This window comes from Exophiala bonariae (genome assembly GCF_035927105.1).
Source record: "Exophiala bonariae strain CCFEE 5792 chromosome Unknown scaffold_17, whole genome shotgun sequence".
NCBI classification, from domain to species: Eukaryota; Fungi; Ascomycota; class Eurotiomycetes; order Chaetothyriales; family Herpotrichiellaceae; genus Exophiala; species Exophiala bonariae.
In genome coordinates this window covers 42,611-69,570 of record NW_027042492.1, presented here as the reverse complement: position 1 = coordinate 69,570, position 26,960 = coordinate 42,611, and the positions used below count along the sequence as shown (strand labels likewise).

Below are 26,960 nucleotides of genomic sequence, written 5' to 3'. Positions count from 1 at the left end.
CAGGTGGGGACTTGAAGCGCTATACGTCGGTATGGTGTCATTCCACGGCCTCTTGTTGGTGTTTTTTTGCCCCCTGATCCATGTTGATAGTAGCTCATCATCCCTTATGCAGTGTCAAAAAAACAAACAGCATCTGAAAAAGTGCCCCGGAACGCCCATATATAGATATCCGTCTTTGCCCAAACCCTCAGACCATCCTTGGGTAGAAAATGAGACAAACAGCCCAACACACCGAGGTATGTGACCCAGGGTGAAAAGAACCCATGGTCCAAGATTGCAAATGTCGGTCAACGCCCTGATCCCTTCTGCTCAAGTCTTTGGCACCTCCAGACGCGCCGCGCCATCCTTAGGACCCAACCATCATCCACATGACCCTATAATACCTGGTACAAGAAAAGCACAAGCAACATACATCAAGTCATTAACAACGACATCCGGAGATGGAATCGTTCATGCAGCTGCTTCAGCCTTCTTGGGAGTGGCTTTCTTGGGTGTGGCCTTCTTGGCCGCTGCCGTCTTCTTTGCAGGTGCTTTCTTGGTGGCAGGTGCCTTTTGTTTGCTGACTCTACCAGACTTGGTCTTCTTCAGGACAGTGGGGACATCGGTGACAGCAGGGGCCTATCATACAGTTAGAACGAGTCAAGCTGGAGGAGTGAACATGTTCATACAGGTGCCTCGGTCTTAGCAGCCTTGGCTTTGGGTGCACGCTTAGTTGCTGTGTTGGCCTTTGGCTTAGCGGCAGCGGCCTTCTTGGGGGCGGCAGGCTTCTTTGCCTTGGTTGCGGCAGTCTTTGGTTTGGCGGCAGCAGCAGTCTTGGTCTTTGCTACCTTGGGTTTGGCCTCTTTGGTCTCCTTGGATGCCTTCTCCTTCTGTTTACCAAGTTAGCATGATAATGAATGATGATGAGGCATGGGCTAAAATACCTTTGCTGCAGGCTTCTTTTCAGCAGGCTTAGGCTCTTTCTTGGCCAGCTTAACGGGGCCTGAGGGACCTATTGAGATGCCAGGTTAGTATTGGATATGTATGAGAAGAGGTGATGAAAGGTTGTACCCTTTGGCTGCGTGAAGTCACCCTTCTCGACAGCGGTCTTCAAAGCCTTGTTGAATAGAGAATCGAATTGGGTCTCTGACGTGACGGTGATGTTGTTGTTTGCTTTGACATACTTCTTGATAGCTTGTCGGCTAAGAAATGAGTTAGTATGGATGAATCGTGAAGCGACGACGAGGTTGAGAGAGGAGACTGACCTGCTTCCGTTGCGTTCCTTCAACTGCATATCCAGTTGTGTTAGTAGAGCTCTTGCACGGTCATGTAAAGCGAGGAGGAATGCCTGGGTCTTGCAACCAGTAATCGGGCAGATAGAAGGTGGTGGAACAGGCAACTTGAGGGCATCGACATTGTCGCAAAGACGATAGACTTACGTTCAGGATAGCCTCCTTGATCATATCTAGATAGACAAAGTCAGTATTGCAATGCGACCATGATGGTATGATCGTTATGGGACGCGATCATGGATGGAAGGGTGAAACGGACCTTTGTATGAGGCATGAGCGGGGGCGGCAGCGGGCTTCTTTGCCTTTGTGTCTTTGGCTTCGGCGCCAGTGGGAGCAGCTTTCTTTGGACCCATTTTGAAGTGTGAGGGTGGTTGGATACGATGGAAAGATGGATCAGATGGTGGAATAAGAGAAATAGTTGAGTTGAGCTGGACAGTGAGCGGAGGGAAGTTGAGAGATGTGAAGGAGCAGTGGACGATGGGCGTCTTTGGACGCGGGCGGCGGGGAGGGCGCGGGTGTTTATAGTCGCATGTGATCGAATTGGACGAGTTGAGTTGATCTGGTCTTGCCGTTGGAAGATCACAACTGACTTGCCCCCACTGGCCAATCATCACTCGCCTGTGTTTTTTATTTTAATGTTCGAGTTCCTGCTCCAACGAGATCACGCGCTCGCTCACCTGGAGGACTTGCACCTTGCTTGCACCTTCCTCCCAACTCTCGAGTCACGCCGTTCCTTCCCAGAGTTCCCTCTCTTCTCCTCTCCTCTTTCCTCTCGGACGCTCCTACCCGCTTTCCACCTTCCAAACCTTCCTTCCCTTCCCGTCATTTCCTACTCGTCTGTGATCTGCCCTTCAATTCTTACACCCCCATTATTATTCTGATTGTGTCGTCATTCGCTTTATCGCGTCTTGACTCTTTATTCTCACCAAATTATTGTTTCCACCACACTCGCTTCCATGTTGGCCTCCATGGTGTTAAACTATTGCATTCCGCATGATTGTGGTCATGATAGAGAATCGTACAAGCATACCTTCACTCCTCAACGTGTCTGACTGCCTCCAGGCACTTTGGGTTTGCCTGCAATCATCATGTGACATCTTTGTTGTCTCGAGTTGCCTAACTCGGCCACAGTAGTAACACACCTGGTACAACCCGAGCTTGGACTCTTCTACGAGTACCTAGGTGCTGTGTCTCCCAACAACTGATGACTCATGCTATCATTCGGGACTTCGTCAACGTGGCAGTTGTTTCTCAGTCTGAGATTTCATCCATCTACCTGATTGGTAGTTTCCCCAGTGGTTAGAGCCTCTTGGACTCATCACATACCCCCAACGCCTTGCTACGAGTACAACATGCACCTTCACTCAGGTCCTCCGAATCATCCCTTCGCCTGCCAAAGAACCTTCAAGCATGAGCTTTGGACTTTTCCGTCTTCTTTGTTTTGGCATCCACCTTCTTTTTCTTCTTGGCCTCGGCCAATTTCTCCTCGTGTTTCCGCTTCAGGTCTTTCTTCTCCTCTTCCGTCTTGGGCACCGTCTTGAAGAATCCTTCCAGTCTCGACTGCTGGGCTGTCTTGACATTCTTCTGTAACCTCTGTGCTGCACTCCGTACTCGGTCCTCACTGAATCCCTTCTCAGTAACCAGGAACTGGACGAGACCTTCCACATCTGGTGCTTCCCATTTGAAGTCACATTCTGGATGATCTGCACTTCGGACATCAGGGTTGAGAAAGAGTTCTCTGGCATCCTTGTATGGCCAATCTTCAGGAATGGCATATCGCTTCTTGGGGTCATTTTCCATAAACTCCACAACCTTCTCCAAAGAGCCATGTTCTCGGATGAGTTTCAATGCTGTATTGGGCCCAACTTTGGGGATTGGATCAACGTAGTCGCATCCTAAAAGGATACACATGTCGATGAACTAAGATAGTTAGTTGCTGTCTAGAGACATGCACTCTCATATGAGCTACGGTTCACACACCTGATTTCTGTCCATGTCGAGACCAGCCAGGGTTTTGTCCAGATGAATTTCCTGGATGGGTTCCTTGCGCTGTTCACTGAAAGTCAGATGGCGGAGCAGGATGGGCGCATCGAAACACAAGGTATCCATATCCTCCGAGGCTGCAGCATAAACTTTGCCAGCTCGTGCCAGAACAGCACATTGAGCTTCGGCCTCAGTGGGGGCGATGATATATGGGATACCCATCAACTTGAGTAATCTTCGGCATTCTTCGTTGTGTTCTCTGGTCACTCTGACGGTGCGTCGAGAGAATTTCTCTACTTCTTCTGCGGTACCCGTCTCTTTTGCCTCCTCGTGCTGCTCGTTGGCCTCATTCTTCCGAGCAAACCGCTTCGCCAATTCTCCAGACTTCAATTTGGGAGGGGCACCATCAAAGACGTAGAGTGGTTTGATGCCATTGTCCACAATGCGCAACGTTCTGTAGAACATTCCCATCAAATGAGAAGTGGTCTCGCCCGTATCCGACATGAGTTGCTGGCCTTCCGATCTGACGGCAATGAGGAAACTGTAGATGGACATTGACCTGCAGTTGATTAGCAAGGAGAAGAATGGCACTGGGCAAAGCCGTACGCATCCTAAAAACAAGTGTCAGCTCATGTATGGTGGTCAGTAACGATGTACTCACAATTGCGACTTTGCGACCAAAGTGATTCTTGATTTCACCAGTTTTGATGGCATCAGGAGCCTCTTCGGCGATGACATGGTATAACTCTGAGGGAGACGATTAGCAAAGGTTGAGGACAGGATAATGAAACAGGCAAGGTTTACGTTTGATACCCATCTTTGCAACGTCAACGGGTTTCCGTTCTCAAATGTGTCGTGATGGTTGTGGGTGCGTTTTCGTGATGACGGGAAAAAAAGAGGTTTCTCGCTGTAGTGGTGAAATGATGGCGAGCAGGAGCGCGTAAAGTGCTGATGCAAGGCGCGTTGCTCGCGCGGTCCTTCCCCATACTACGAGTTACTGCTGGTGACGTCGTGCTTGGCAAAGCATTTGGAGTATCTGCGGAAGGTCTCCCGTCCCCAAGAATGGTTGAAGTAACTTCTAATTGTTCTTCCATCGTGTCCTTCATAAATGCTACGAGTCTAGATTGTTCCCTACGCACGTATATTAAGTAAGTAACTACATGTAGAACTCTCGAACCTGAACTTTGGCTCCTCTTGTTGTCCGACCCCCGTGAAACTCAGCCAGGTGGCGCACCATCCATAATTGACTTTGCCGGCGAGATCACGGAGTTTTTGAGGGGTAGTCGGAGGTCAGTTTCTAGGCTTGGATGGTACAAAATGGTCCCCATATCATTGCGATCGTAGCCTCGGCCCAGTTGAGACCGATCATTGACTCAAATACGTTGTTCAGAATATTACCACTACAACCTTCTCACAGATTTCTATCACAAATCTCTTCTCTTAATTGAAGCTCTGCGAACTGGGCTGCTGTTATACGTCTGAGTGTCATATTCCCTCCAACAAGCACAATGTTAGCTCGTTCTGTCTGGCGACAACTCGCCCGCACGAGACCTAGCTTCACCTCGAAGCCAGTTTCCTGCAGACATGCCTCAAGTTCAGTAGCTTTCAACTGGGAAGACCCTTTAAACCTCAACAACTTTCTCACAGAAGAAGAGCTTGCAGTGCAAGAAACGGCGCATTCCTATTGTCAAGAACGCCTATTGCCACGAGTTCTAGAAGCATTTCGCAAGGAAGACTTTGACAAAACAATCTTGCAAGAGATGGGAGAATTGGGTCTGCTGGGTTCCACAATCAAAGGCTATGGGTGTGCTGGTGTGAGCAGTGTTGCTGCTGGACTCATTACACGCGAGGTTGAACGAGTCGACTCAGGGTACAGATCAGCAATGTCTGTTCAGAGCTCACTCGTCATGGGGCCCATCGATGAATTTGGAACACAAGAGCAAAAGGATAAGTTTCTGGAGAAACTCGGCAATGGCCAGCTGGTAGGCTGTTTCGGTCTGACAGAACCCAACCATGGGTCAGATCCGGGATCGATGGAGACAACCGCAAAACCCCATCCTACAAAAGAAGGTTACTACTCGCTGTCGGGAGCCAAAACATGGATCACGAACTCTCCTATAGCCGATGTTCTTCTCGTTTGGGCCAAGTTGCAAGAGACGGGCAAGATCCGAGGCTTCCTTGTTGAGCGGGAGCATTGCCCGCCGGGAACCCTGGAGACACCACAATTGAAGGACAAGAACGGGCTTCGAGCATCGATAACAGGTATGATTCAGCTAGATGAATGCCCTGTACCAAAGGAGAATATGTTTCCCGATGTTGAAGGACTCAAGGGACCATTTTCTTGCTTGAACTCTGCCCGATACGGTATTGCCTGGGGCACAATGGGCGCGCTTGAAGATTGCATCAGTCGAGCCCGCGAATATGCTTTGGAAAGAAAACAATTTAAGAACAACCCCATCGCAAAATACCAGCTGGTGCAGAAGAAGCTCGCCGATGCCACGACCGATGCAGCATTTGGTTTAGCTGCAGCGTATCAGGTAGGCAGACTGAAAGACGAGGGCAAAGTGGCACCGGAGATGATCTCAATGATTAAGCGACAAAACTGTGACCGAGCACTGGTAAACGCAAGGCACTTGCAAGAGATTTTTGGCGGCAATGCGGTTAGTGACGAGTATCACATTGGGAGGCACGTGTCCAACTTGTTTGTGACTCAGACGTACGAGGGACAGAGTGACATCCATGCACTGATATTGGGACGGGCCATTACTGGACTGCAAGCATTTGTATAAGTTAAGACGATGGGCATGCTGGAGCGAGAGAAAAAGTGATATGATTGTAAATAAGCATGGATTTGGTGCCAATACAAGGCGGAATTGTTCGTAGAGGTAGTTCTTGCCGCAACTTGGATGTATATATTGCTTTGTCAGAACTCCAGAAGAAGGCGACCAGAATGCCTGGGTATCTTCCGGAACTTGAAAGTATGAAAAGCGTGGGAGTGGTGGCGAAGTCGTTGGCGGAAGTGGGAAATATTGAAGCCCAGTCCACTGCCAATTGGTTGTGGTGTCAGCAGGCAAGAACAATGACTGATTCACATCAAATCGGCCCTTGGAAGGCATCTCGTAACTTCCATTTGCATTTTTCGCCAAGCCTCAGTAGTGGTGCACTGGCCGTTTAATTCCTTCCTCTCTTTCAGCCTGCGTCCGCCTGAGCGTCACTTGTCCTTCCTTGTCCTTGTCCTTAAACCATCACCACTACACAACCGCCGCCTGCCTCGTCAACCCCACCATACTACACCTTTTCACTCGATTCGGTATTTCAACCTGTGCTCTTCTCTTGCAATAATTCCTCCTTCTAACTTGTATCTCAGACCGAGTTTGTTGCCGCATCGATAACACTCAAACTTCAGTCCTCCCTCACGCTTGACTCAGATCGCAGCCCCACGCTGAATCAGGTTTTGATCACCACGACCGCCGCCTCACTCTCATCATCACCTCTTCCACCACTTTTAATCTACTTCTTCCGCCATGGCTTTGAAGCGAATCAACAAGGAGCTCACAGATCTCGGACGGTGAGTTGATCATGATTCGAATGTCCTGGCCTTTTTCAAGCGGATTCTCTTGATCATGTCATGATAAGGCCAGACATGCCCATACCATCAGGGTACTAATCGTTCTTCCTACAGTGATCCTCCCTCATCATGCTCAGCCGGTCCCATGGGAGATGATTTGGTACGTTGGAGTTCCCTGGAATCCCGCCACTGCAAGGCAAGCGGCACATTCAGCAAAGTCAAAACAACTAACATTTTGAATCAGTTCCACTGGCAAGCAACCATCATGGGTCCTGTAAGTCAACCACTCTAGCATAACTGCGTCTGTTCCTCAACTAACGGATTCTGCAGGGCGACAGTCCGTTCCAAGGTGGTGTCTTCTTCCTGGCCATCCATTTCCCCACAGACTATCCTTTCAAGCCACCAAAGGTCAACTTCACCACTCGAATCTATCATCCCAACATCAACTCTAATGGCAGTATCTGTTTGGACATTCTTCGAGACCAATGGAGCCCTGCTTTGACAATATCGAAAGGTATGCTTGATTCATCCTGGTATATGCAGCCCCAAAGTGCTAACCATTGTCGGATAGTTCTTCTATCCATCTGCTCCATGCTGACCGACCCCAACCCCGACGATCCTCTGGTTCCAGAGATTGCTCACGTCTACAAAACCGATCGTGCCCGCTACGAAGCAACTGCTAGGGAATGGACACGGAAGTTTGCCATCTAATCAAATCGGGAGAATGGGAAAGTCATGGCTTTGCTGCTAAACATCACTTTTGGGCATGGGTGCGATACAGTGGATTGAGGCTTCAGGCGATGAGTTGACCAATTGAAATCAACCTACATTAGAGAACGGACGACGAAGCTGGTCGTGGGGACAAGCATCTCGACACCGACGCAATGAGAGTTACGGGAGAAACGGGCGTAGGATCATTGTGGGCGGTGGTGCAAATCCAACGACACGATCTGGAATGAACTCATTATGATGCATTACACTATGGGCGTGGTTTAGGGATAACTTGAACAATTTGCTTTTACTCTGCCAGACTTGGAAGTCCTTCTTGGCTTGGCCTTTGTGTGAACAGGCGATCCAGAGCCCAGACTTCGTACTCCAGATTTCGCACGAAACCATGCATGCTTGCTGCCGATCCGTGACCACGAATAGATCAGATGGCACTCTGGCCAACATGAGACCAGCCAACCGCCTTGCCCAGCCTAGGCAGGCAAACCACATTCCGTAGCAGTGATTCGAGGCCAGGGAACAACCAATAAAGAAGGCGGATCGGAATGAAGATACCGGAGTCCGATTGTCGCACTCGAGACTGCAAGCCTTGAGCACGTGTTGGAACTTTGGGCAGGCGCCGGATGGTTCCTTACTCGTAGATGATGCAGCCGACAGGTGGACTGACGCACTGCAAGGAGCACGAGTACTCGTAGACTGACAGCTGGGCCAGATGAGATGGTATCGTACGAGGGTAAGACTGCAAGCCTTGCAGTGATGAAACCAGGAGGCCGAGTGGCAACCAGGATTGTGCCCCCCGTGGACCACGTCTGGGGGGGTTCAAGCAGCCCCTGGCGCGTTTCACCAGCCACCTCCCCAACCAGTCCGACTTCCATCCACTTTGTACGCACCGCAAATCATTTCTCCTTTGCTGCCAAACAAATGCACAGATTCAAAAGCTTCTTCTACCGGCGTCTGGACCTCGATTCCTGACCCAATTATGTGGGTTTTTCTTCTCTGGTCAGCGCTCCTTTTGTTCTGTCCGGTGTCGAACCACCGTCGTTGCTTTGATGGCCCGCCCACTGCTGCTTGCCCCTTTCTCTGTGCATGAGCCCCTCGGTCCCATCACAGCGTACCAGCCCTCGAGCATACCACGTATGCCTATGGGCCATGATGTCGCTCGCAAGCGCCGAGACGGCCGAGGGGCTTCCCCGTACGGATAGACTCTTGTAGACCACTGTTCCCTGTCCAGAGGGATCTTTTCTCTTCTTGTTTTATGTCGATCGTCTTCGTAGAGCGCAGTTTCCATTCAGACCTCGTGGTTATCGATCAAAATCTCACCATACAACTGGCATTGTTTCGATTCTCAACTGACAAGCAGCTTTGCCTGGAGCAATCTTACTCATTATCACAAGCGGTATCAAGGTACGTCTTGGTATTGGAACGCTAGGCGAATGTTTCGTCGAGACTGATACTGTGTCAAGCGGGCGTTTCAAGTACCTTGGTGGACAGTCTCGAACTTGATCAACTTGCCGCAGCAACGCAACCGACGGTGGACCTGGCCAGAGCAAGTGGAGGATCCGTGTCAGGCGTCGAAACCCAGCGATCCTTCATTTACATATCGCCGCCATGGACTACTACGCCGCGCAACCGGAACCAGTTCACTTCTACGACAAGCCGCTGGGACGGTCCAACACTACTACACATAATAATGCAGCCATGTATTACGTCGAGAAACCACTGGCTAGATCGAACACATCATCAACAACCTCATCAATGGAGCGAACAAGATCAACTCCTCTCTCGAGGATGCTCCTCTCTGGAGAGGTCAGTGGCGAGGCTCCTCGGGACCTCAACCTAAGAGAACGACTCGACCGATGGATGGTAAACGAAGGTTCGAGGCGCATGGTGGTTGGCGTTTTTGTGCTGGTTCACGCCTTCGTCTTCACTTTCGGCTTCTTACATTACCAACTAAAGGACACACTGTCAGGTCCAAGGAAGACATTCGGATTCACCTTCGCCACTGCTCGATCGTCCGCCCTGGTCCTGCATTTCGACATTGCCCTCGTCCTCTTCCCTGTCTGCCGAACACTCATCTCGCTATTACGGCAGACTCCGCTGAACGGTATCGTTCCTTTTGACAAGAACATCACTTTCCACAAACAGGTCGCCTACTCGATCGTTTTCTTCTCATGGCTTCATACTCTCGCCCATATCAAGAACGTTGGACAACTTGCCATCAACGCCAAGATCGGGTTTGTTGGCTTCTTGAAGCTCGGTTTCCTCACTGGACCCGGCTGGACCGGCTGGGTGATGCTCATTGCCTTGATGGCCATGTTCTTCACCGCGATCGAAAAGCCCAGAAGAGCAAATTACGAACGCTTCTGGTCAGTCCATCATCTGTTCATCATCTTCTTTGTCATGTGGTCCATTCACGGCGCATTCTGCATGATCAAGCCCGACGTGGCACCTTTCTGCGCCGGGATCGGTGTTTTCTGGCAGTACTGGATGTTTGGTGGCTTTGCCTATCTCCTCGAGCGAATCCTTCGTGAGATTCGTGGTCGTCATCAGACTTATGTGACCAAGGTCATCCAACATCCAAGTAACGTTGTGGAAATCCAAATGCACAAGGAAAAGACCAAGACACGTGCTGGTCAGTACATCTTCCTGTGCTGTCCTGAGGTTTCCATCTGGCAATATCACCCCTTCACCCTCACATCCGCCCCTGAGGAAGACTACATCTCTGTCCACGTCCGTATGGTGGGTAACTTCACCAAAGCTTTGGGTAAAGCTCTCGGCTGTGAAGAAGCCAAAAAAGGAGGTGGTGAGAAGAAACAACGCTCCGAGGTTATCTCCATGGCGCCTGGTGGTCTGACGAAACTACTTCCGAGAATCTACGTTGATGGACCATTTGGATCCGCATCGGAAGACGTGTTCAAGTTTGAAACCGCAGTACTCGTTGGTGCTGGTATTGGTGTTACCCCATTCGCCAGTATTCTCAAGAGTATCTGGTATCGCATGAGCACCGGATCAGGAGGCAAGACCCGACTGCGAAAGGTCTACTTCTTCTGGATCTGTCGTGACTTCGGTAGTTTGGAATGGTTCAAGTCGCTATTGATGGCTATCGAGGCGCAAGATAAGGCACACAATATCGAGATCCACACCTACCTGACAGCGAAGATCTCTGCATCGGATGCCAGTAATATCATGCTCAACAGCAGCGATACCGATGCCGTCACCGGTCTGCGCACCCCAACCAACTTTGGTCGCCCCAATTGGGATATGGTCTTCCGTGCCATCCGCAAACTACACTCTCCTGGTGAGGCTGGTGTCTTCTTCTGCGGTCCTAAGGGCTTGGGTTCTCAGCTTCACATCAAGTGCAACATGTACTCCGAGGGTGATAAAGGCTTCAGTTTCGTCTGGGGCAAGGAGAATTTCTAGAAACCCCAAAATCAAACCGAAGAAGACGAATGGCTTGGACGTGGCACGAGATCTCATATCTCCGAAACCCCAATGCTTCTTCTTTTCACGATGTCATGATAGCGTCCCACACTTTCTCTCAGCTACCTATCTACCTTTCTTGTACAATGGTTTCCTTTCTTCTTCGCTTCACTTTTGGACGAGCAGTTAGAAGGAATGCGGTTGGGTTGGTGACCGAGAGAGAATGTTTTCTTGATCACCTCATCCGCCATCGTTGTCGCTACCACTGCTGTTGTTGATGTATGACTAGCTTCTTTTCTTTTCTTCCACTCCACCTGAACAAGAAAGAGAGAACCACAGCCTACCTCAATACTTGTTCTTTGTCACTTGTTTTACTTTACTGCATTGCGAAACGGAAATTTACACACCGGATGACCCCCCGACTGGAGGAGCGGGCCAGAAAAGGCGAAGGATTCTTCCAAATTCATCGTCACAGGGCACGTATGAATCAAGACCAAAAACGGGGTTGAAGTGGAGGAAAGGGCAACAAATCTTTCTCGGCAGATGTGGGAAAGGAGAGGCAAGCAGGAGGCGATTCTCTCTTCTCATCAGCTCGACCATCTTGCCTCACTCTGTATTACCTTTGATGTGGTCCAACCATCTTCTTCAAACCCGCCCCTCACCTCCGAACAAAACCCAATCCACCCAACACCACCATCGAAACCCACCCTATAGAATGATACCACACTATGCATTTGAGCATTCTTTGTTTTTTCCTGTTTGCCACCGCGGCGAGCTGATGAGCATGTATCCCTCGGAGCAAATATCTGACACGGCAAGGGGGTTCGAATAATTCGGTTCTTTCCCTCCATTTCACCGTCATGTTTGACTCTTGAGTTGGAAAATAGCCAGGACGTAGGGAGAGAGATCCCAGAGAGAAACGAGACAGATGGATGGGAAATATCTGTGTGAATTGAGAGAGAGGGAGAGATAGATACAGAAATCAAATGAGCACTTTTTGAAAACGGCGAAAAAAAAGAATGTGTTTCTTGTTCCCATAATATTCTTTTCCACATTGCGAAACTGTGATATTCTCTATTGTTGTTGGTTAACCTCGTCCAGTGTTGGAAACGACCAACTGCTCGCCTTCACCAATATCGTTTTCAATTCGAGTATACAGAGATAAATAAGTACGTGTCAACCAGCCTCACCAAGGACGAATGGGAAGGATAAAAATCCCCAGTAGCCTCGCGTCTGCCTGCCTGCCTCCCAGCCTGAAGATGAATACCAACTAAGAGGTCGTGAACTCACACGCACTTGAATCATGACCAACGCACCAAACCAGGGCCAGCAAGAAGACGACCATAAATCCCAAGTCGGACCAGTACTCGTCAACAACGCAGCAGAGCAAGCGGCACCTATGGACAGGTTCATCCACTACCTCCTCGTAGGTCTGATACTGGAGACGGAGTGTCAATCATGTCCCCAGATCCGTTGCGTCTCCGTCTCCTCCCCTGAACGGAACGGAATGCTACGGGAGGACCAGAGCGGAACGACGAGGCTATCAATGCCTATCAAAGCCACTTACGGACACATATCAAACCTCGTCGTACTTCTGAGCTCCTAGCGACGGCTAGCACTGCAAGATCGAGACGATCTGACGTGGTTGGGAAGCGAGCGAACCGACCTGGTCTAGACCTCGAGGCGTCACCCTTGCCAGTCAAGATTCAAGACTCAAGAGATTCGAGAGCCTCAGGAATTCTGGATGGATGCAGGGATCGGTCGAGACTCGAGACTCGAGGAAGAAACCCCCATGTCTCTCCTCACAATCAGACTCTTTCGTGCGAGATTACTGTTGAAACGCATCGTTCCAGAGAGCCAAGGCTTCACGTCTCAGAGGAGAGGGGGGAAGGAAGTGAGTCAAGGTGGTACCTAGGTAGTGAACTAACTAGTGAGTGCCCGCGCGCAACCCTGACTCTACCACGGCGAGATTACGAGTCCTCCCCATATGATACCATGACGTGGTCACTGGTCAGATACAGACGGACAAGGCATGCACTCCGAGTGGAGTGGTACATAGGTACATACCTAGGTACGAGTAGGTACAAAATGAAAGACGCGCGCCGAATCCACTTCTCTGTGACTTGTAAGGTCCTGGCGCGTAGAGTGTTTCGGAGGTCATGGACCCATGACCGAGTCAAGCTTTTTCTCACTACCGAGTACCTCGTACTGGGTCAAACCGTCTCATGTCCTCTACCAACCCTGCTTTTTCGGTGCGAAGGTCAAACGTGTCGTCCTTCTGGGTCCCGTTATGTATGTATGGACTTGATGTGATGTACGGATAAACCATAAAAGGTTTCTGGACGCGCGGAAACTGTGGTCCACGTGAATCTGAGGTCTGGATTGGTCTTTTTTTCGCTGCGGGTTTAGCGAACGGCGATGCCATCATCGTGGCAGTTCTTTTGGGAGGAGATGAGATTATATGCATGTTGTGCAGAAAGAATGCTGCAGCAGCTCCTCCTAGCTTGGACTGTTCGGTACCGAGATTTTTATTCACGGGGTCTTGTGCCCGAGATATATTCTATACGAGCCTCAAGTCAAGGAGCAGCATATCCAACGACGATACAATGGACTGATTCTGAGAATATAAAGAAACGCGATAATAAACTGATATTGATAACTCAATTCAACTCCCATCTATTTGACCTGGTTCCAGCAATCTAACCTAATTCAAAATCTCATCTGTTGTCCAATATATTGTTAAAACAAGTCTATGAGAACACCAGTGGAATTGGTGGGTATCCTAAATAACTCCTTTAGATAGTAACCAAGAGAGATTCTCTCTTTTCCTGAAATTCGTTCATTCCAACCTTGTCAAACTCGGGCTTCTTCTCGTACAGGTTATTGTCGCTGTTTGGGTTCTACTCCAGCTCCACAAGAATGTTCAGCCTCAGGTCTCCCTCAGCCCAATGGTCGGTCCGTCAATCAATCAATCAATCAATCATACAGATCCCAGTTCTGAATAAACTTGTTTTTCCATCGTGGGCTGCTGAATGAGGGAAGGTGAAAAGTTGCGGCTCTTGGTCCCATCGTCATGTTCGTATATGCTTGAGGAATCGTAAGTCTCGTCATCACCAGACTCAAGGTCACTTTCGTCCCGGAAGGGCTTCTTGATTTTCGAATGCTCAGTGGAGCTATCAGCATCATAATCGTCAACCACAAGAATTGGGTTCTTCTCTGAATCATTGAAAATTTCTTCCACGGCTGGCGCCCTCTCAGGCATACTGTAGAGATAGGTGGCAGCAAAAACCAGAATGGACCCGAACAAGAAGTAGATCGTAGGAACGAAATTGAACAGAAAAATCGAGGCAACTGTCGAGAGGATGATGGAGAGGGAGGTGGCGAAGCCTTTTAGGATGTTGTCGGCGTATTTGATAACCATGGCGACAATTAGTCCTCCTGCTGCCTGAACACAGACCGTAAAAACGACGACTGGATTGTAGCCTTGGAAGAAGCCATTTGTACGAATTGCCTGGCCGTCCCAGGCGAAGGCTCCAAACAAGGCGATGGCCAAACAGCCAACACTAAGTTGGATATTGCGCACCCAGATAGATGTAGACTGGCCGCCCTTTAGCACTCGCTCGAAGTAGACGCCCGCGAATCCAGAGCATATGCAAGCCACAGCCACCGAAATCATTCCCAAAGAATAATTGCCCTCGTTGATAGGAGTAGCTGTTGAAGAGGAAGGGATTTGAACACAGGCGACTCCAGCCGTAAGGACAAAGAGTGCCAACCATTTCTTGGGCGACAAAGATTGACCCAGCATCAGAACCGCGAACAGAGCTGTTGTCAAAATCTTGCATTGATAGGTGACCTGGAAAGTGGCGGCATCGAGGTTGGAAGCTGCAACGAATTGTAGGTTGTTTTGGAGGGTGTAGAGAATTGCAGGTACAAGCAGCTTTGGGAAGCCGCTCTTGATAGAAAAGATGTCGGTGGCCAATTGGCGGATGGTATAAGATGAAGAGCTGTGGGAAGGAGAGGCATCATCTGAAAGAGTAGGCAGCTCTGAATAGCCACGAACGGATTGCTGATCGCGAAGGTGAATAGCAAGACATATTATACATTTGATGAGTTCGGAGAGGACCACAGCTGTCGAGCTCAAATATTGTGGTCCAGGGAGGATTCGAGAATACCGCATCGTCAGAACAAGGGTGGAGTTCTGAACGACCAGGATGATTAGGGATATATATTTGGTTGGTACACCATAAATGGTCGAAAGGCCATCTTGAGTCTCTGTTAGCTGGGTGTTGTTCTGGTCGGGAACAGCTCAACGTACCTTGCGAAGCCATATTTCTCAACGAGTGTGTTAAAGAGCGTAGTAAGTCAAACGAGTGTACAAAAGGAGGGGTCCACGATGTGGGAAATATTGGGAAAAGAGTGACTATAGGTGAATCAACGAACGCACAGACGCAAGGGGGTCAGTCCATGATGAGCGAAGAGATCAGTCCTCGTGGGACTTGGGATCGTTCGGGAGAGAGGCGACACAAAGACGTCTGTGCGCGCATGAGTCTGATATTATTGCATTCCAGACTCTCGAGAGTTTGGACGGGAGGGTGTGGAAAGGAAGAGGAGGTCAACTGGAAGGGACAAGGCGAGGATAAGAAGTAAGGTGAGTGGACAAAGGGTGGTGGATGGCTGCGCATGAATGAGAAATTAAGGGTGGGAGCACCTCTTTGGACCAACCGCACCGACTTCTTCAGGGCGCTAGGCTCTGGTGTCATGGTGGCATCCGAACGCACTGGCCATCATGCGAAGGAGGGAGAGTCAGAGGCTTAGCGAGGACGGACTGAGACTTACGGTCTCTCTCCCACAACTCAGCTCAGAGACGCTAACATTGATTCTTCATACTCGGTAGTCCCTCGAATCCTGATGATTGTTGTTCAATTCGAGTTCGAGTTGGAATTGGAGTTGGAGGGTTGCTGCGGAGATGATCAGGTACCATCCAAAGTTGATTCGTACCAGCAGCTCGGTGGCAGGTGCCCACAAAGAAAGGCCCTGCCCAAGAAACATGACATTTAAGCCCCACCATCTTACCTTTTGGGCCACTAACCAAGCAAGGTTTAGGTACCTGCTTTAACTGGAACCTCCCCCATTGCCGGTCGCTGTTTTGGCAGGTTCCGGAGACGCCCCTTCTCTATTCGGACTCCACTAAACTACTCGTAATCACCATCCCATCTCCCCTAAGATAGGCGTGTCTGCCTCTATCGATAAATGATTGCGTTTCAGATATGGCTTTTAATAGCTTCCTCTTTCCCAAAAGGTGGCGGAAGGCGGAACACTTGTGTCCCTATCACACTTACGGACATTCAATGATGATAGATCTTGGTATTCACTATATATTATAACAGATGCTGTTTGGTTATCACGCCGCAAAACAGCTGGCTCAACTTGTCTCCAAGCATCCGGCGGGGCTCCACGTGATAGCCACGTGACCGGCCATCGTCTATCAACCAGGAGTCAAGGTTCTGTCAAATCCGCGTCTGTCATCAACTAGCATAACTGAAATGAAAGCTGTCCAATCGAAATGCTTTGCCAACAGGCTTCCCGGTAAAGAAGCCTAGCAGCCAATCTTTCAATGTCAGCTGGACATTATAGGAGACATGCTTCATGATCCAAGCATAACTCGCCGCGCGCCAGATTCGTCGACTATGTGGCTCGCTATGATCATTCACCTGAATCTGCCACATCGCATTATTACAACTCTGCCCCGCCAGCTGGAGGTCATGCATAGTCTTGTGGAGATTGTCCATATATTGTTGCAATGATCGAAAGTCATCGGCGTAGTCCATCGTTATCATGGCCAAGGTCAAAAGACACGTCAATTGAAATACCATTTCCAGTCGCCGCGCTTGTGTAATCTCTGCTCCCGGGGGTGGCTGTCTTTCCACCAAGGATAACAGCGTCGAATCCGGCTGTAAGCAGAATGAATGAATAGGTGCCGATTGGTGAGACACCAATGGCCGGTTGGTCAATTCCCTGATTGCCGACAAGGATTTCCAAAGCTCCCACAGCTTACCCAAGAACCGATTCAGTCCATTCAGAAGCCTGGTAAGGTCTGTTTCATCCCAGATATAACTCTCCGGGCTGGTCCCATAGATGCACTCAAAGAAGCACATAACTCTTGAGAGCAGTACAGAATTGACAGCCAGTGGGCCTCCAGTGGACTTCAGAATCTTTCGCACCGCTGCATAGTGCATTCCCGATGCCTCGGTGGATCCAGTACGCCGGTCGAATGTTCCTAGGCTTATCATGGATGCCAGCAAATCGTCCTTTCGTTTGGGGTTGGATTTGATGCTCAGCGAACGGACTATCTTCAACGCCTCCCCCTTATGACGCACCACCGCCAGCTCTAAGGATTTCTTCTCCGGTTCAGAGACATACTTGTTGAGTGAAAGTCGGTAAGATGCTGAACGAGCCAAGGCGACCTGAAAACAGGCTGGAGTGGTCAATGCAATGGAAAAATTGCTGGCCACTGGATGTGGTTGAAGTCGTGGGCTGAAACCGTATGTAACTTTGGGATAATACAACAGGTAGAAGGAAACCAGATGTTCCTGGAATCGATCCAGACTGATCGGCAAAGCAGCGAAAGGGTCGAGCCGGTCGGAGAATGGTTGCAAACTTCTTCTGAGTATATCCAAGATCTTTTGTTCTGTGTTTGAAGTCGGAGCAGTACTGCGCCCAACAACAGCTACCTGTTTTGTCGGTTTATCAACCGCCTGGTGTAGCGTAGACAATAAACTGATCTTGGACTCGAGCGGAACCAGTTCTTTCTTGACGTATGGCACTGATTCGCACTTGCTTGGGCCCATTTTTTTTCACCACCATTTCGATGATGATTTCTTCTTTCAAAGTCGTGGGGGGTTCAGGAGATGGCTTGAAGTTGACTTTAAGCCTTGATCTAAAGGCCAACTTTTAAGCCGTGTCAGATCGTCCCAGGTTTCACAGCTCGACCGGGGTACAGCAATCAAGTTACGGATACTCCTACTCGTAGTTCGGATCGCGCGACTACCCTAGTGCTGGTGTAGTAAGCGACGAGGCGACCCTGTAGATCTAATGCTTGGCGCCAAGGCCGTCACCGTTCGCCACCAGATCAAAAACCAACTTCATTCCACATCGTGAACACCGAAGCACATTTATGGTACGCTTCTCAAGCCAGGTTTCAATCCTGGTCTATGCATCAACATGGCGAAGAACAAGGCTAAAAGAGCATTACAAGTGCCGCAGAACGACAGAAGCGTCAAGAAAACCAAACTCGCCTCTATCACCACCCCACCACCGGACGGCTCGTCAACCCCGAAGACTCTGAATGACCTGGGACTGACACAAGATGACCTCGAAATCAGTGTTGATACACTCAATGTACTTGCAGATAATGCTAGTATCATCAAGCTGAAAGACTGCAAGGATTTACGTACTGCTGTGTTCAATTTTCGCAAGGCTTGTACGACTGGACAAAATGCCACAGGTGGGTCCTTGTGCTCTCCACATCCTCTTCCAGTAAGCCATACTGACCGTGACTCCCAAGTCGACGCGAACTTGACATCACGTATCAGTGGAGCGTTAGCAGACAAAGATTACACTGAAGCTCGAATTCTGCTAGCAGAAATGCGGATTCGAAATCAAACCCCGAAACTGGGGGCTTTGTCTCGGTGGGTCCGAGATCTGGATGTCGTGAGTGGAGTGAACGAGCAGATGAATGAGACTGTGGACGTGTTGAGAAATATCGAGAGAGATCATTCATTCGAGGTCCTCGATGCTGTTCTACGAGTCACGGGTCCCGTCGACTACACAATCGAGCAAGACCTCATTGTGGAGCGACCGATAGTACTGAGAAAGGAGTGGAATATGAGGGGCACCAGAATAAGGCAGCCAACATATGTCAGAGTTCTTGATCGCAGCATCTTCCCTACCACCATCAAAGATACAACATCTCAATTCCGCATTATTGACACCACGCCCGGTCTTCAGCGAAAGCCAGCCAATCTCCATCCTGCAATCCTATACACCTGCGAGAATGACACAATATCCCTCTCGAGCACACCACCTCTAACAACACATCACCGACACTCGATCGTCCCAAATTTACACCTCTTGAAAGACGTTCTCACCGCCGAAGAATGCACCCACATCATCAGCGCGGCAGAAGTGATCGGCTTTACACCTGACGCACCTATCCGAGCACCAGGCGAGGAGAGCAGTATCCTAGCGCACAATTTCTACTGGATCGCCGACCCATCGTTCTGCAGCAAGCTGTGGAAGCGAGTCGAACGATTCGTCCCGTCCGAGGTTCACGGAAAGACTGTTCGTGGCCTGAACAGACGCTTCAGAGTCTACCGATACGTCCCGGGAGCCGAATACCGCGCTCATATCGATGGTGCCTGGCCGCCGTCATCAATTGATCCCACCACCGACAAATATATCTATGACTCATCCCCTCCAGAGGCGAAACAGTCCTCGCTCTTCACGTTCCTCATTTATCTGAATGACGAATTCGAGGCTGGACAGACGACGTTCTTCTTGCCCAGTGCGAGGGAGGGGAGCATGAATGCGTATCCTGTCAAGCCTATTCAGGGCAGTGTACTCCTATTCCCTCATGGAGAGACCGAGGGCAGTCTTCTTCATGAGGGCACAGGTGTACAGCTGGAGTCAATGCCCTCGGCGAAGTACGTTATACGCACCGATGTGCTGTATGACGTTGCCTCAAGTTCGTCGTGAGGATAGATGACAGGTGAGACACAGAGTCCCCCTGAGAAAGGAGTCTCTGGGCCCACTTCTCCGGGCCCTCTCATGTGGTTTACCTCTTCAGTAATCCGTATTTGTACCGCCGAGAAGGGTAGGCACCATCAGCGGGCGCTGGCTCCAATACTTGCTGTGGCTGGGACAGAGCCCATTGGCTTACCAGTCAAATGATTGAATCAGCTCAAGCCTACTTTTCGTGGCCAGCCACGCCCTACGTGTCTGTAAGCTTGGGCTTCAGGGTTGAGACAACACCATCCTACAGCCTACGAATTGGCGAGTGAGAATGTACGGAACACTCCGCCTCGATAGAGCTCAGCGGTTCATACTGCTGTCATGGCTGCATCAGCCAGGAATCAGGCATGAAGCAGCAGGAAAGGTCCATTTTAAGAAGTCTCGACTGCAACGAATCATCAATGGTATGCTCAAGCTATGATGAGTGATTGCCTCTCACCGCGGCATGCTACACTGCAGGAGACGGGATATGTGTCGAAATACACTTCATGTGACCTCAACATAGCATACAGAAGAATTTGTCGAAGCAGAAAGTGTCTCGATCACATGTTAATTACCCGAGAATCAAATGTCCACGGTATGAATTCACACTTCAAGCACGAAATCCCTTGGTCCTCGCAATCTCATCGTCTGGTACAGAACCCATACACTTCTCGACTTCTTCGGAGCTGGTGCCCATATCGCCGCAGGTGGACCCGATACAGTGGGGTCCGGGCCATTTCAGCCACAGACTCAGCAGTATGTCTTCCCAGTACCCAGGACCACCATATGTAAAGAAATTCAGTTCATTCTCGCTGCCACCAATGAGGTTGGCAGCCTTGTGGGCATCGATCATAAGACTTTGTTTGCTGTCTGTAAGTAGTGATTATTGTAAACACTGAATATGATTGTCTCGGCCTCGGAGCCTTCAAGCTACCTAAGTATCTAGCATCTTTATCACGTATAGTATTTAAGCCTTTGGAGAACCTCACTTACTGTCTAAGCACTTTCCACCATGCCGATTCTTTCTTTATAGTCTCGCGCGTTCTGTCTCGTCCCTGACCCATACCCCCTTCCTGCCCTCCTCTTTATTTCTGACCTTCAACACCCTTCTCAGCAACTTCCCCGTCGGACTCTTGGGGACCTCATCCGCAAATTCTAGTTCGGTGATCCACTTGTACCGAACCTTGCGCTCCTTCACGAACTTCAACAATTGAACTCCCATCTCGGCGGTAGGCTCAACGCCCTTCTTCAACACCACGTACGCCTTGGGCCGCTCACCGGAGTAATCATCTGGAATCCCGAGGACTGCACAGTCTTCGACCTGTGGATGACCGAGCAGTAAGTCCTCCAACTCGGCAGGGGGCACCTGCAAGCCCTTGACCTTGATCATTTCCTTGATGCGATCTTCGATGTGAATCAGGCCTTCGCGGTCGATATTTCCCACGTCGCCTGTGTGGAAGAACCCATCTTGGTCGAACGTCTCGGCCGACGCGGTTGGGTTCCCCAGATATCCCATGGCGATCTGCGGACCACGCGCGAGAATCTCTCCGGTCTCTCCTGGTCCCAACTCCTTCCCGGTCGTCAGATCCATTACTTTCGCCACCGTATTTGCGACCAACATCCCGCCGGTCGTTGCATATTTATAGTCGTAATGGCTTGGAGGATGGCAAGAAATGCACGCGGTCGATTCCGTGGCGCCGTACCCTTGTCGAAAGCCGGTCCAGGGGAATTTCCTTCTCAGCAGTTCGATGATCTCAGGCGATATCGGCGCGGAGCCGGACGACCATCGCTCAACGTGCCGTAGATCGTACTCGTCCACGATCTTGTCCCGCACCAGACGGATGATGATGGGAGGAACAAGAATGAGCTCTTTGATTTGGAATTCCACAATCGCGTCAAGCATTGCTTTCATCGAGAACGAAGGAAGCATTACCGAGTCTCCATTCATGAAGACAGGATATGTGCAGAATCGGACGAGCCCAGTGACTGGTCATCAAAGTGTCAGTCTTCTGCCAAAAATCAAGGCTTCAACCTTTGAGAATGTGACACAACGTACTGTGAAACAGCGGCATGACCGCAAGGATCTTATACGACCCTCCAGCTTGTAACTGCCTCAGCTGATGACACTGCGCGATGATGTTCTGATGCGACAGCATGACCTAGCGGTGGGATCATTAGCAAAAGACGAACTCCTAGCATACAGAAATCAAGACACACCGCTTTCGGCAACCCAGTCGTCCCACTACTGAAGTTCAAGTACCCACACACCTGGGCATTCGTCTTACCACGCGGGATGCGATAGAACTCCTCGGGCTCGAACCGCGCCCCATACTCCATGAGCGACTGGATATTAGTGAAGCCGTCGGCGTGGCCCTCGAGGAGAAGCACGTGGCTCTGGGGGATGCCCGCGTCTTGAGCGGCCTTCAACGCGACGTCCAGTGACGACGGCAGTGTGATCAGGATCTTGGACGCCGCCGTCTTCAGTGCGTGTGTCATCTCTTCGGCCGTGTAGGCCGGTGAAGCGCCGTTCACGCGGCCGCCTGTAGAATCTCGTCAGATACTCATGAATGTTGATTTTACTTCTGGATTAGACCCAAAACAAATGTCCACCCAAGGAAGACAATATCAGATGATCTGCCCAGAACTTGAAGAGAAACCCAACATACCGGCTCTAATGACCGCCCACATGGCGACGGGATACCAGATGGTATTCGTGCTGAACAGCGACACGGTGTCGCCCGGAGTGAGGCCATAGTTCCGGATCAGCGCCGTGCTCAACTGCGTGGCTTTGGTCTTGACCGCGTCCCAGTTGAGACGTTCCTTCGTCACAGCGTTGACATACCCGGCCAGCTGCGGCGTCGACGGCGACGGCAACGTTGATTGGTTGTACAGCGGTGAGTGGGCGCCCGGCTCGAATGCCCATTGCCACGTTGTGATGTCCGACGGGACTGGGAGAGGTTCAGATGGTTAGTTTTTGGCAATGTCGCGACGTGAGCTAGACGTAAGGAGGTACCAGACGCCGCGAATGGAGCGAGCGAGGCTCAGTGGGTGAGGGGAAGGGGATGGATTAAGCAAGCTCACTGTCGATATCCGCATGGGGCGATTTGAAAAGCACCATTTTGTACCCCGTTATTGTTGTGTGTTGAATTTCTGTATCATCGTCCTGTGTATCCTAAGTTTAGAGCCGAGACAGCAATAATGGTCGAGAATGATAATCAAAGTACACGGTCATATGTAGGCTGATCGGTTAGATCGGCCGTTGAAAAGGACCCATGGGCAATGATGATGTTGCAATTGGAGAATGTGGAGAACTTGAAGGTGGTTGAACGTGCAGTGGTTGCTTTATTGCCTCGGCTTCAAGGCCCTTTCTACCTCTTTGAGGAACGATCAGCGTGCTGTCTAAACTGGTATCGAACATACAACTCGTTTATTCATAGACATATTTCCATAACAGCATTTGTACATCGTAGCTTTGGGCAAAGCTGATAATCAAAAAGCGTCAATCTCTGACCGAAGACTCGTCGCTGTGCCGGCAATGAGTCTGCCGTGTTCGACATGATTTCCCAAGCCCAACTCTCGCGCCCTCTTCGCAAACGCTCGGAAATCAATCTTGGGCCCACTAACCCAATGCCCATTGTCGTCTTGCTGACGTGCAGCTGGCATATTCTCACCACTGACGATACAGAGGACGGTCATGCCTCTGCGATATTTCAAGCCATTGAGGAGCTTTGGCGTGATGAGGAAGTACTGGCTGCCACCATCGTCCGCTGCTATATCGACCATTCTTCCGTGCACCATTCGCTCGTTACGGGGATCCATACCTTGATTGATTTCGTCCACAACTCGGAATGGCGCCCTGCTTAAGCTTTGCAATGCCATCAGATAGAAAATGGTGCTGACCGCTCTCTCCCCACCGGATTGACGATGACTGTCTAGTAGACTCAGAGGTTCTTGCTCACGGAACTTAACGCTGATGTGGATGGCCCAGTTGGTAAAGTCTAGACCATTGTCCATGCCGCCATTTTCTTCCGTACAATCGGCTGGGTCATCAGAAGAGGCTTTGAAGACTGCCACCTGACCAGCGCACCCGATACGGTCGAAGGAGTCAGAGAATGCGGCACTGATTTTGTCCACGTATCCCTCCAAGGTCGGCTCCCATCGGTCTCGAATCTCTTTGATACCATTCGTGAGATCTTCGTGCTGTTTCTCTGATTCCTGCAACTTGACAGTGAGATTTTCGATATGCTTGGCACGGTTCTCGAATTCTTTGATGATGCCTGCGCTTCCACCTTCCGTAAGTGCTAGTTGGGCATTCTGCGAATCAATCTCCGCTTCTAAATTCTCTTCAGTCTTTAGAACACCGCCCACTTGCTCCATTATCTTGACCAGTCCAGGTTCTGCCTCTTCCTCCTCCAATCTCTCGGCTTCAGCCTTCACTCGATAAACTTCTGCGAGGATCTGTTCCGCAATTTTCCTCTCCTGGGCAGAAACACGTCTTGCTTCGGCAAGTTCCACCTCCTTCTCCTGGATGGTGCGCACAATATGCTCATTTTGTGATCTCAAACCGGTGACATCAGATGAGGCTTCTATGCAGAGCACTTCGGCCAAAAGTAAACTTGCCATCGTTTCCTTGAGAGATTTGGTGGCGGCTGCAAATTCTACAATAATTTCAGCCTTCTCCAGCATGAGCTGGTCTTTCTCAGCTCGAATAGCCATGACTCGTCCACGAAATCCTTCGAACTGTTCTTGTAAATCCGCAAGCTTCGCCTGGGTGCTTTGAATCTTCTCATCCAGGCCAAGCCATACCTTCCGAGCGTTCTGCTTTGCATCTCTCTGACTGACGAGCTCATTAATCTCTGTCTCAATCTTTTCTCGTTCTGCTTGAGTCTCTCGAGTTTGCTCTTTGAGGCCGTCCAATTCGGATTTGATGATATTCAGCTCGCCCTTTTTTTCGGCAATCTCGCGCTGGAGTGCTGCTTTTCTTCCCTGATCGACAGGTTGATCAGTCCATCGTTGAGCTGGTCGTACGTCTCGAACTCGAGCCATGCTACCTGCTGATCCATACTCTGCTCTTCGTATGAACTGATAGACTTTGCGGCTGGCAACATAACTCATAACCGTCGTATTTGCAACATCGTCATGCTGTTGTTGAGTGAGTTCTCGAGAAGCAATGGCAGAGCGATGCAGGTTCTTTTCACTGCACAACATCGCAAGCACGGTAGGGGGACCAGTGAGATGATCGATTGCCCAGCTATCTAGACCAAGATTGGCCATATCTGTAGCGGAAAGTGGGGCTTGATATTGGGAGAGGTCAGTCGCAGAGCATGTGCGCAGACTGACATCATGAAGCCTCTTCTCGTTCAGCAGTTTTTGTTGTAGTTTCAGAAAATCTTCCCGATTTTGGGCTGTGATGATTTTGATATCATTCTCCTGCAACAGTGATTCAACAGCATCTGCCATTCTGGGATCCTTCAGTGAACATTCCAGTATTGGTGGTCCGTATACCGTAGCTGTGAAATCATCTCGGTTTTCTTGGATCCACTTCCAAGCTTGAAATGTGTCACGCGAAAGCGCATTCAACTTGTTTTCTTGTTGGCCTGACTGCGTTTCAAGGCTTTCGACATTCTTCACAAGGCTTTGCAATTTGAGTTTTCTCTCTTTGCCCTGCGCCACAATCCCCTCTGCACGAGTTGTCAAATCTTGCTTTTGGTCATCAAGATCTGTGCGTTTAGCTCGAGCGGTTTGAATGGCTTCTGAAATGCCCCGAACATCAAAATCTTCAGGAGACTGGTTCTTCCTTGTCTTGAGTTGAGACAATTTCAACTCGTTAGTCTTGATATCTTTTTTGATATCAGCGACACTATTCTTTTCAGCCTCAACCTTATCGTCACACTCCTTTATTTTGTCTTGCTTGGCCTCAACCGCTTTCGTGAGGTCATCGCATCTGCGTTCACTGTCCGCAACAGCCTTGGCGCGAAGAGTTTTGACTTGCTTCGCTTGTGCCTCGTATCGTTGCTTCGCTTCTAGCTTCTTTAAAGTTGGAGCGGAAGCGTTCTTCAGCAGAGCCAATTCTCGATCAAGGGGTGCAATCAATGCTTTCGCCTCTCGCGCTCTAGACTTTGCATCGGCATATTTAGCGACCGGACGACACAGTTCGAGCCACGCCAGTGTTTTCTGGACCAACGCTCGCTCCCTCATCCGTTCGACCTCTGTCCGTTGCATTTCCTGACGGTTCTGCAGATTGGTAAGTTGATCTCGATCGCCTTTGTTCTCATTCATAAATTGGATTTGTGAGGCCCGCAGCTTCTTCAAATCCTCGTGCATTCTCGTCATTTCAGGACCGGCGACCGCACGTTGAGTGCTGGCCAGAAGTTCGATTGGACTCATCTGAGCGAATTCCACAACCTTGTCCTGTGGAAGAAATTGACACAAATTGTCGATTTGTATGCTGAAGGAGTTTGCCATGGCTTGGACTGACTTCGCATTGGATGGTTTGTCGTTCAGTAGAAACACAGATTTATTGCCATCTCTTTTTATAGTCCTGACCACGATGGGATTTCTCCGTTGCTTAGGAGGGCCGTATAGTTCAATCTCGATTGTGGCTTCGCGGCAGCCATGTTTGACGAATTCGCTGGGATCTTTGGCTCTTCCAAGATACTGTCCGTTGTTAGATAAAGTTAAGACAGAGACAAGTTCAGGATAGACATACCGAAGGTGGCCATCCCAGGCCAAGGCATATTGCGCAGACCAGCGTACTCTTACCTGTTCCATTAGGGCCAATTACCATGTTCAGATTCGGACCAGGGAAGAATTCGGCGGAGGTATAAGTAACGAAGTTTGTCAGTTTCACTCGCACAATTGCGCCCGGCTGGTATTTCGCTCCAGCTCTTACGCTGCTCTGCACCATCGAGGTCGATAGACGAGCCTGCGAGGGACCCACGGAGGTTGAACCAGCATATGAGCCATTCGAGTCTTCATCAGGATTGAGGACAATAGGACGACGTATCCGCTTGCTATCATTGGGAGCCGTGGACGAGGGGGTATTCGGTCTGGATTCATCATCATCGTCAGAATCCACGGCTCTCGACCGACGACCGGTCGTTGAAGCCATTGGAGATCTCAGAGGTTGCCCTGGTGGCTGGCTCGTTGATGCGGTGTAATACAGAGACTGTGCAATGTGGTTGCTTCAAATGTGGTAGGCCTGCAAAGCCATAGGCAAA

General features: G+C 50.0%; 10 protein-coding genes across 10 annotated transcripts; 4 read left to right on the top strand and 6 right to left on the bottom strand.

Moving 5' to 3' along the window:
* Nucleotides 1-450: 450 nt before the first annotated feature.
* On the bottom strand, nt 451-1,624 carry LTR84_003636 (uncharacterized protein; the record flags this gene model as incomplete). Its single annotated transcript, XM_064847220.1, has 7 exons — nt 451-618; nt 669-869; nt 924-991; nt 1,051-1,181; nt 1,245-1,267; nt 1,419-1,444; nt 1,531-1,624. 7 exons carry the CDS (start codon nt 1,622-1,624, stop codon nt 451-453), a joined length of 711 nt encoding a protein of 236 aa, XP_064704941.1.
* A 1,051-nt stretch (nt 1,625-2,675) lies between these two features.
* FEN1 (Elongation of fatty acids protein 2) lies at nt 2,676-4,071 on the bottom strand (the record flags this gene model as incomplete). Its single annotated transcript, XM_064847219.1, has 5 exons — nt 2,676-3,191; nt 3,252-3,813; nt 3,846-3,865; nt 3,916-4,001; nt 4,059-4,071. The coding sequence occupies 5 exons, from the start codon at nt 4,069-4,071 to the stop codon at nt 2,676-2,678; spliced, it is 1,197 nt and encodes a 398-aa protein (XP_064704940.1).
* Nucleotides 4,072-4,762: 691 nt separating this feature from the next.
* Nucleotides 4,763-6,043, top strand: LTR84_003634 (uncharacterized protein; the record flags this gene model as incomplete). Its single annotated transcript, XM_064847218.1, has 1 exon — nt 4,763-6,043. One exon carries the CDS (start codon nt 4,763-4,765, stop codon nt 6,041-6,043), a length of 1,281 nt encoding a protein of 426 aa, XP_064704939.1.
* A 735-nt stretch (nt 6,044-6,778) lies between these two features.
* Nucleotides 6,779-7,533, top strand: UBC1 (Ubiquitin-conjugating enzyme E2 1; the record flags this gene model as incomplete). The annotated part of the gene is made up of 5 exons (XM_064847217.1): nt 6,779-6,822; nt 6,937-6,982; nt 7,067-7,096; nt 7,153-7,336; nt 7,394-7,533. The coding sequence occupies 5 exons, from the start codon at nt 6,779-6,781 to the stop codon at nt 7,531-7,533; spliced, it is 444 nt and encodes a 147-aa protein (XP_064704938.1).
* Nucleotides 7,534-9,156: 1,623 nt separating this feature from the next.
* LTR84_003632 (uncharacterized protein) lies at nt 9,157-10,968 on the top strand (the record flags this gene model as incomplete). Its single annotated transcript, XM_064847216.1, has 1 exon — nt 9,157-10,968. One exon carries the CDS (start codon nt 9,157-9,159, stop codon nt 10,966-10,968), a length of 1,812 nt encoding a protein of 603 aa, XP_064704937.1.
* A 2,980-nt stretch (nt 10,969-13,948) lies between these two features.
* Nucleotides 13,949-15,296, bottom strand: LTR84_003631 (uncharacterized protein; the record flags this gene model as incomplete). Its single annotated transcript, XM_064847215.1, has 2 exons — nt 13,949-15,231; nt 15,284-15,296. 2 exons carry the CDS (start codon nt 15,294-15,296, stop codon nt 13,949-13,951), a joined length of 1,296 nt encoding a protein of 431 aa, XP_064704936.1.
* A 1,197-nt stretch (nt 15,297-16,493) lies between these two features.
* Nucleotides 16,494-17,816, bottom strand: LTR84_003630 (uncharacterized protein; the record flags this gene model as incomplete). The annotated part of the gene is made up of 1 exon (XM_064847214.1): nt 16,494-17,816. One exon carries the CDS (start codon nt 17,814-17,816, stop codon nt 16,494-16,496), a length of 1,323 nt encoding a protein of 440 aa, XP_064704935.1.
* Nucleotides 17,817-18,189: 373 nt separating this feature from the next.
* Nucleotides 18,190-19,722, top strand: LTR84_003629 (uncharacterized protein; the record flags this gene model as incomplete). The annotated part of the gene is made up of 1 exon (XM_064847213.1): nt 18,190-19,722. The coding sequence occupies one exon, from the start codon at nt 18,190-18,192 to the stop codon at nt 19,720-19,722; it is 1,533 nt and encodes a 510-aa protein (XP_064704934.1).
* A 1,045-nt stretch (nt 19,723-20,767) lies between these two features.
* LTR84_003628 (uncharacterized protein) lies at nt 20,768-23,014 on the bottom strand (the record flags this gene model as incomplete). Its single annotated transcript, XM_064847212.1, has 5 exons — nt 20,768-21,726; nt 21,797-21,899; nt 22,009-22,280; nt 22,407-22,688; nt 23,011-23,014. 5 exons carry the CDS (start codon nt 23,012-23,014, stop codon nt 20,768-20,770), a joined length of 1,620 nt encoding a protein of 539 aa, XP_064704933.1.
* Nucleotides 23,015-23,229: 215 nt separating this feature from the next.
* On the bottom strand, nt 23,230-26,851 carry LTR84_003627 (uncharacterized protein; the record flags this gene model as incomplete). Its single annotated transcript, XM_064847211.1, has 2 exons — nt 23,230-26,397; nt 26,450-26,851. 2 exons carry the CDS (start codon nt 26,849-26,851, stop codon nt 23,230-23,232), a joined length of 3,570 nt encoding a protein of 1,189 aa, XP_064704932.1.
* Between the last annotated feature and the right edge of the window lie 109 nt (nt 26,852-26,960).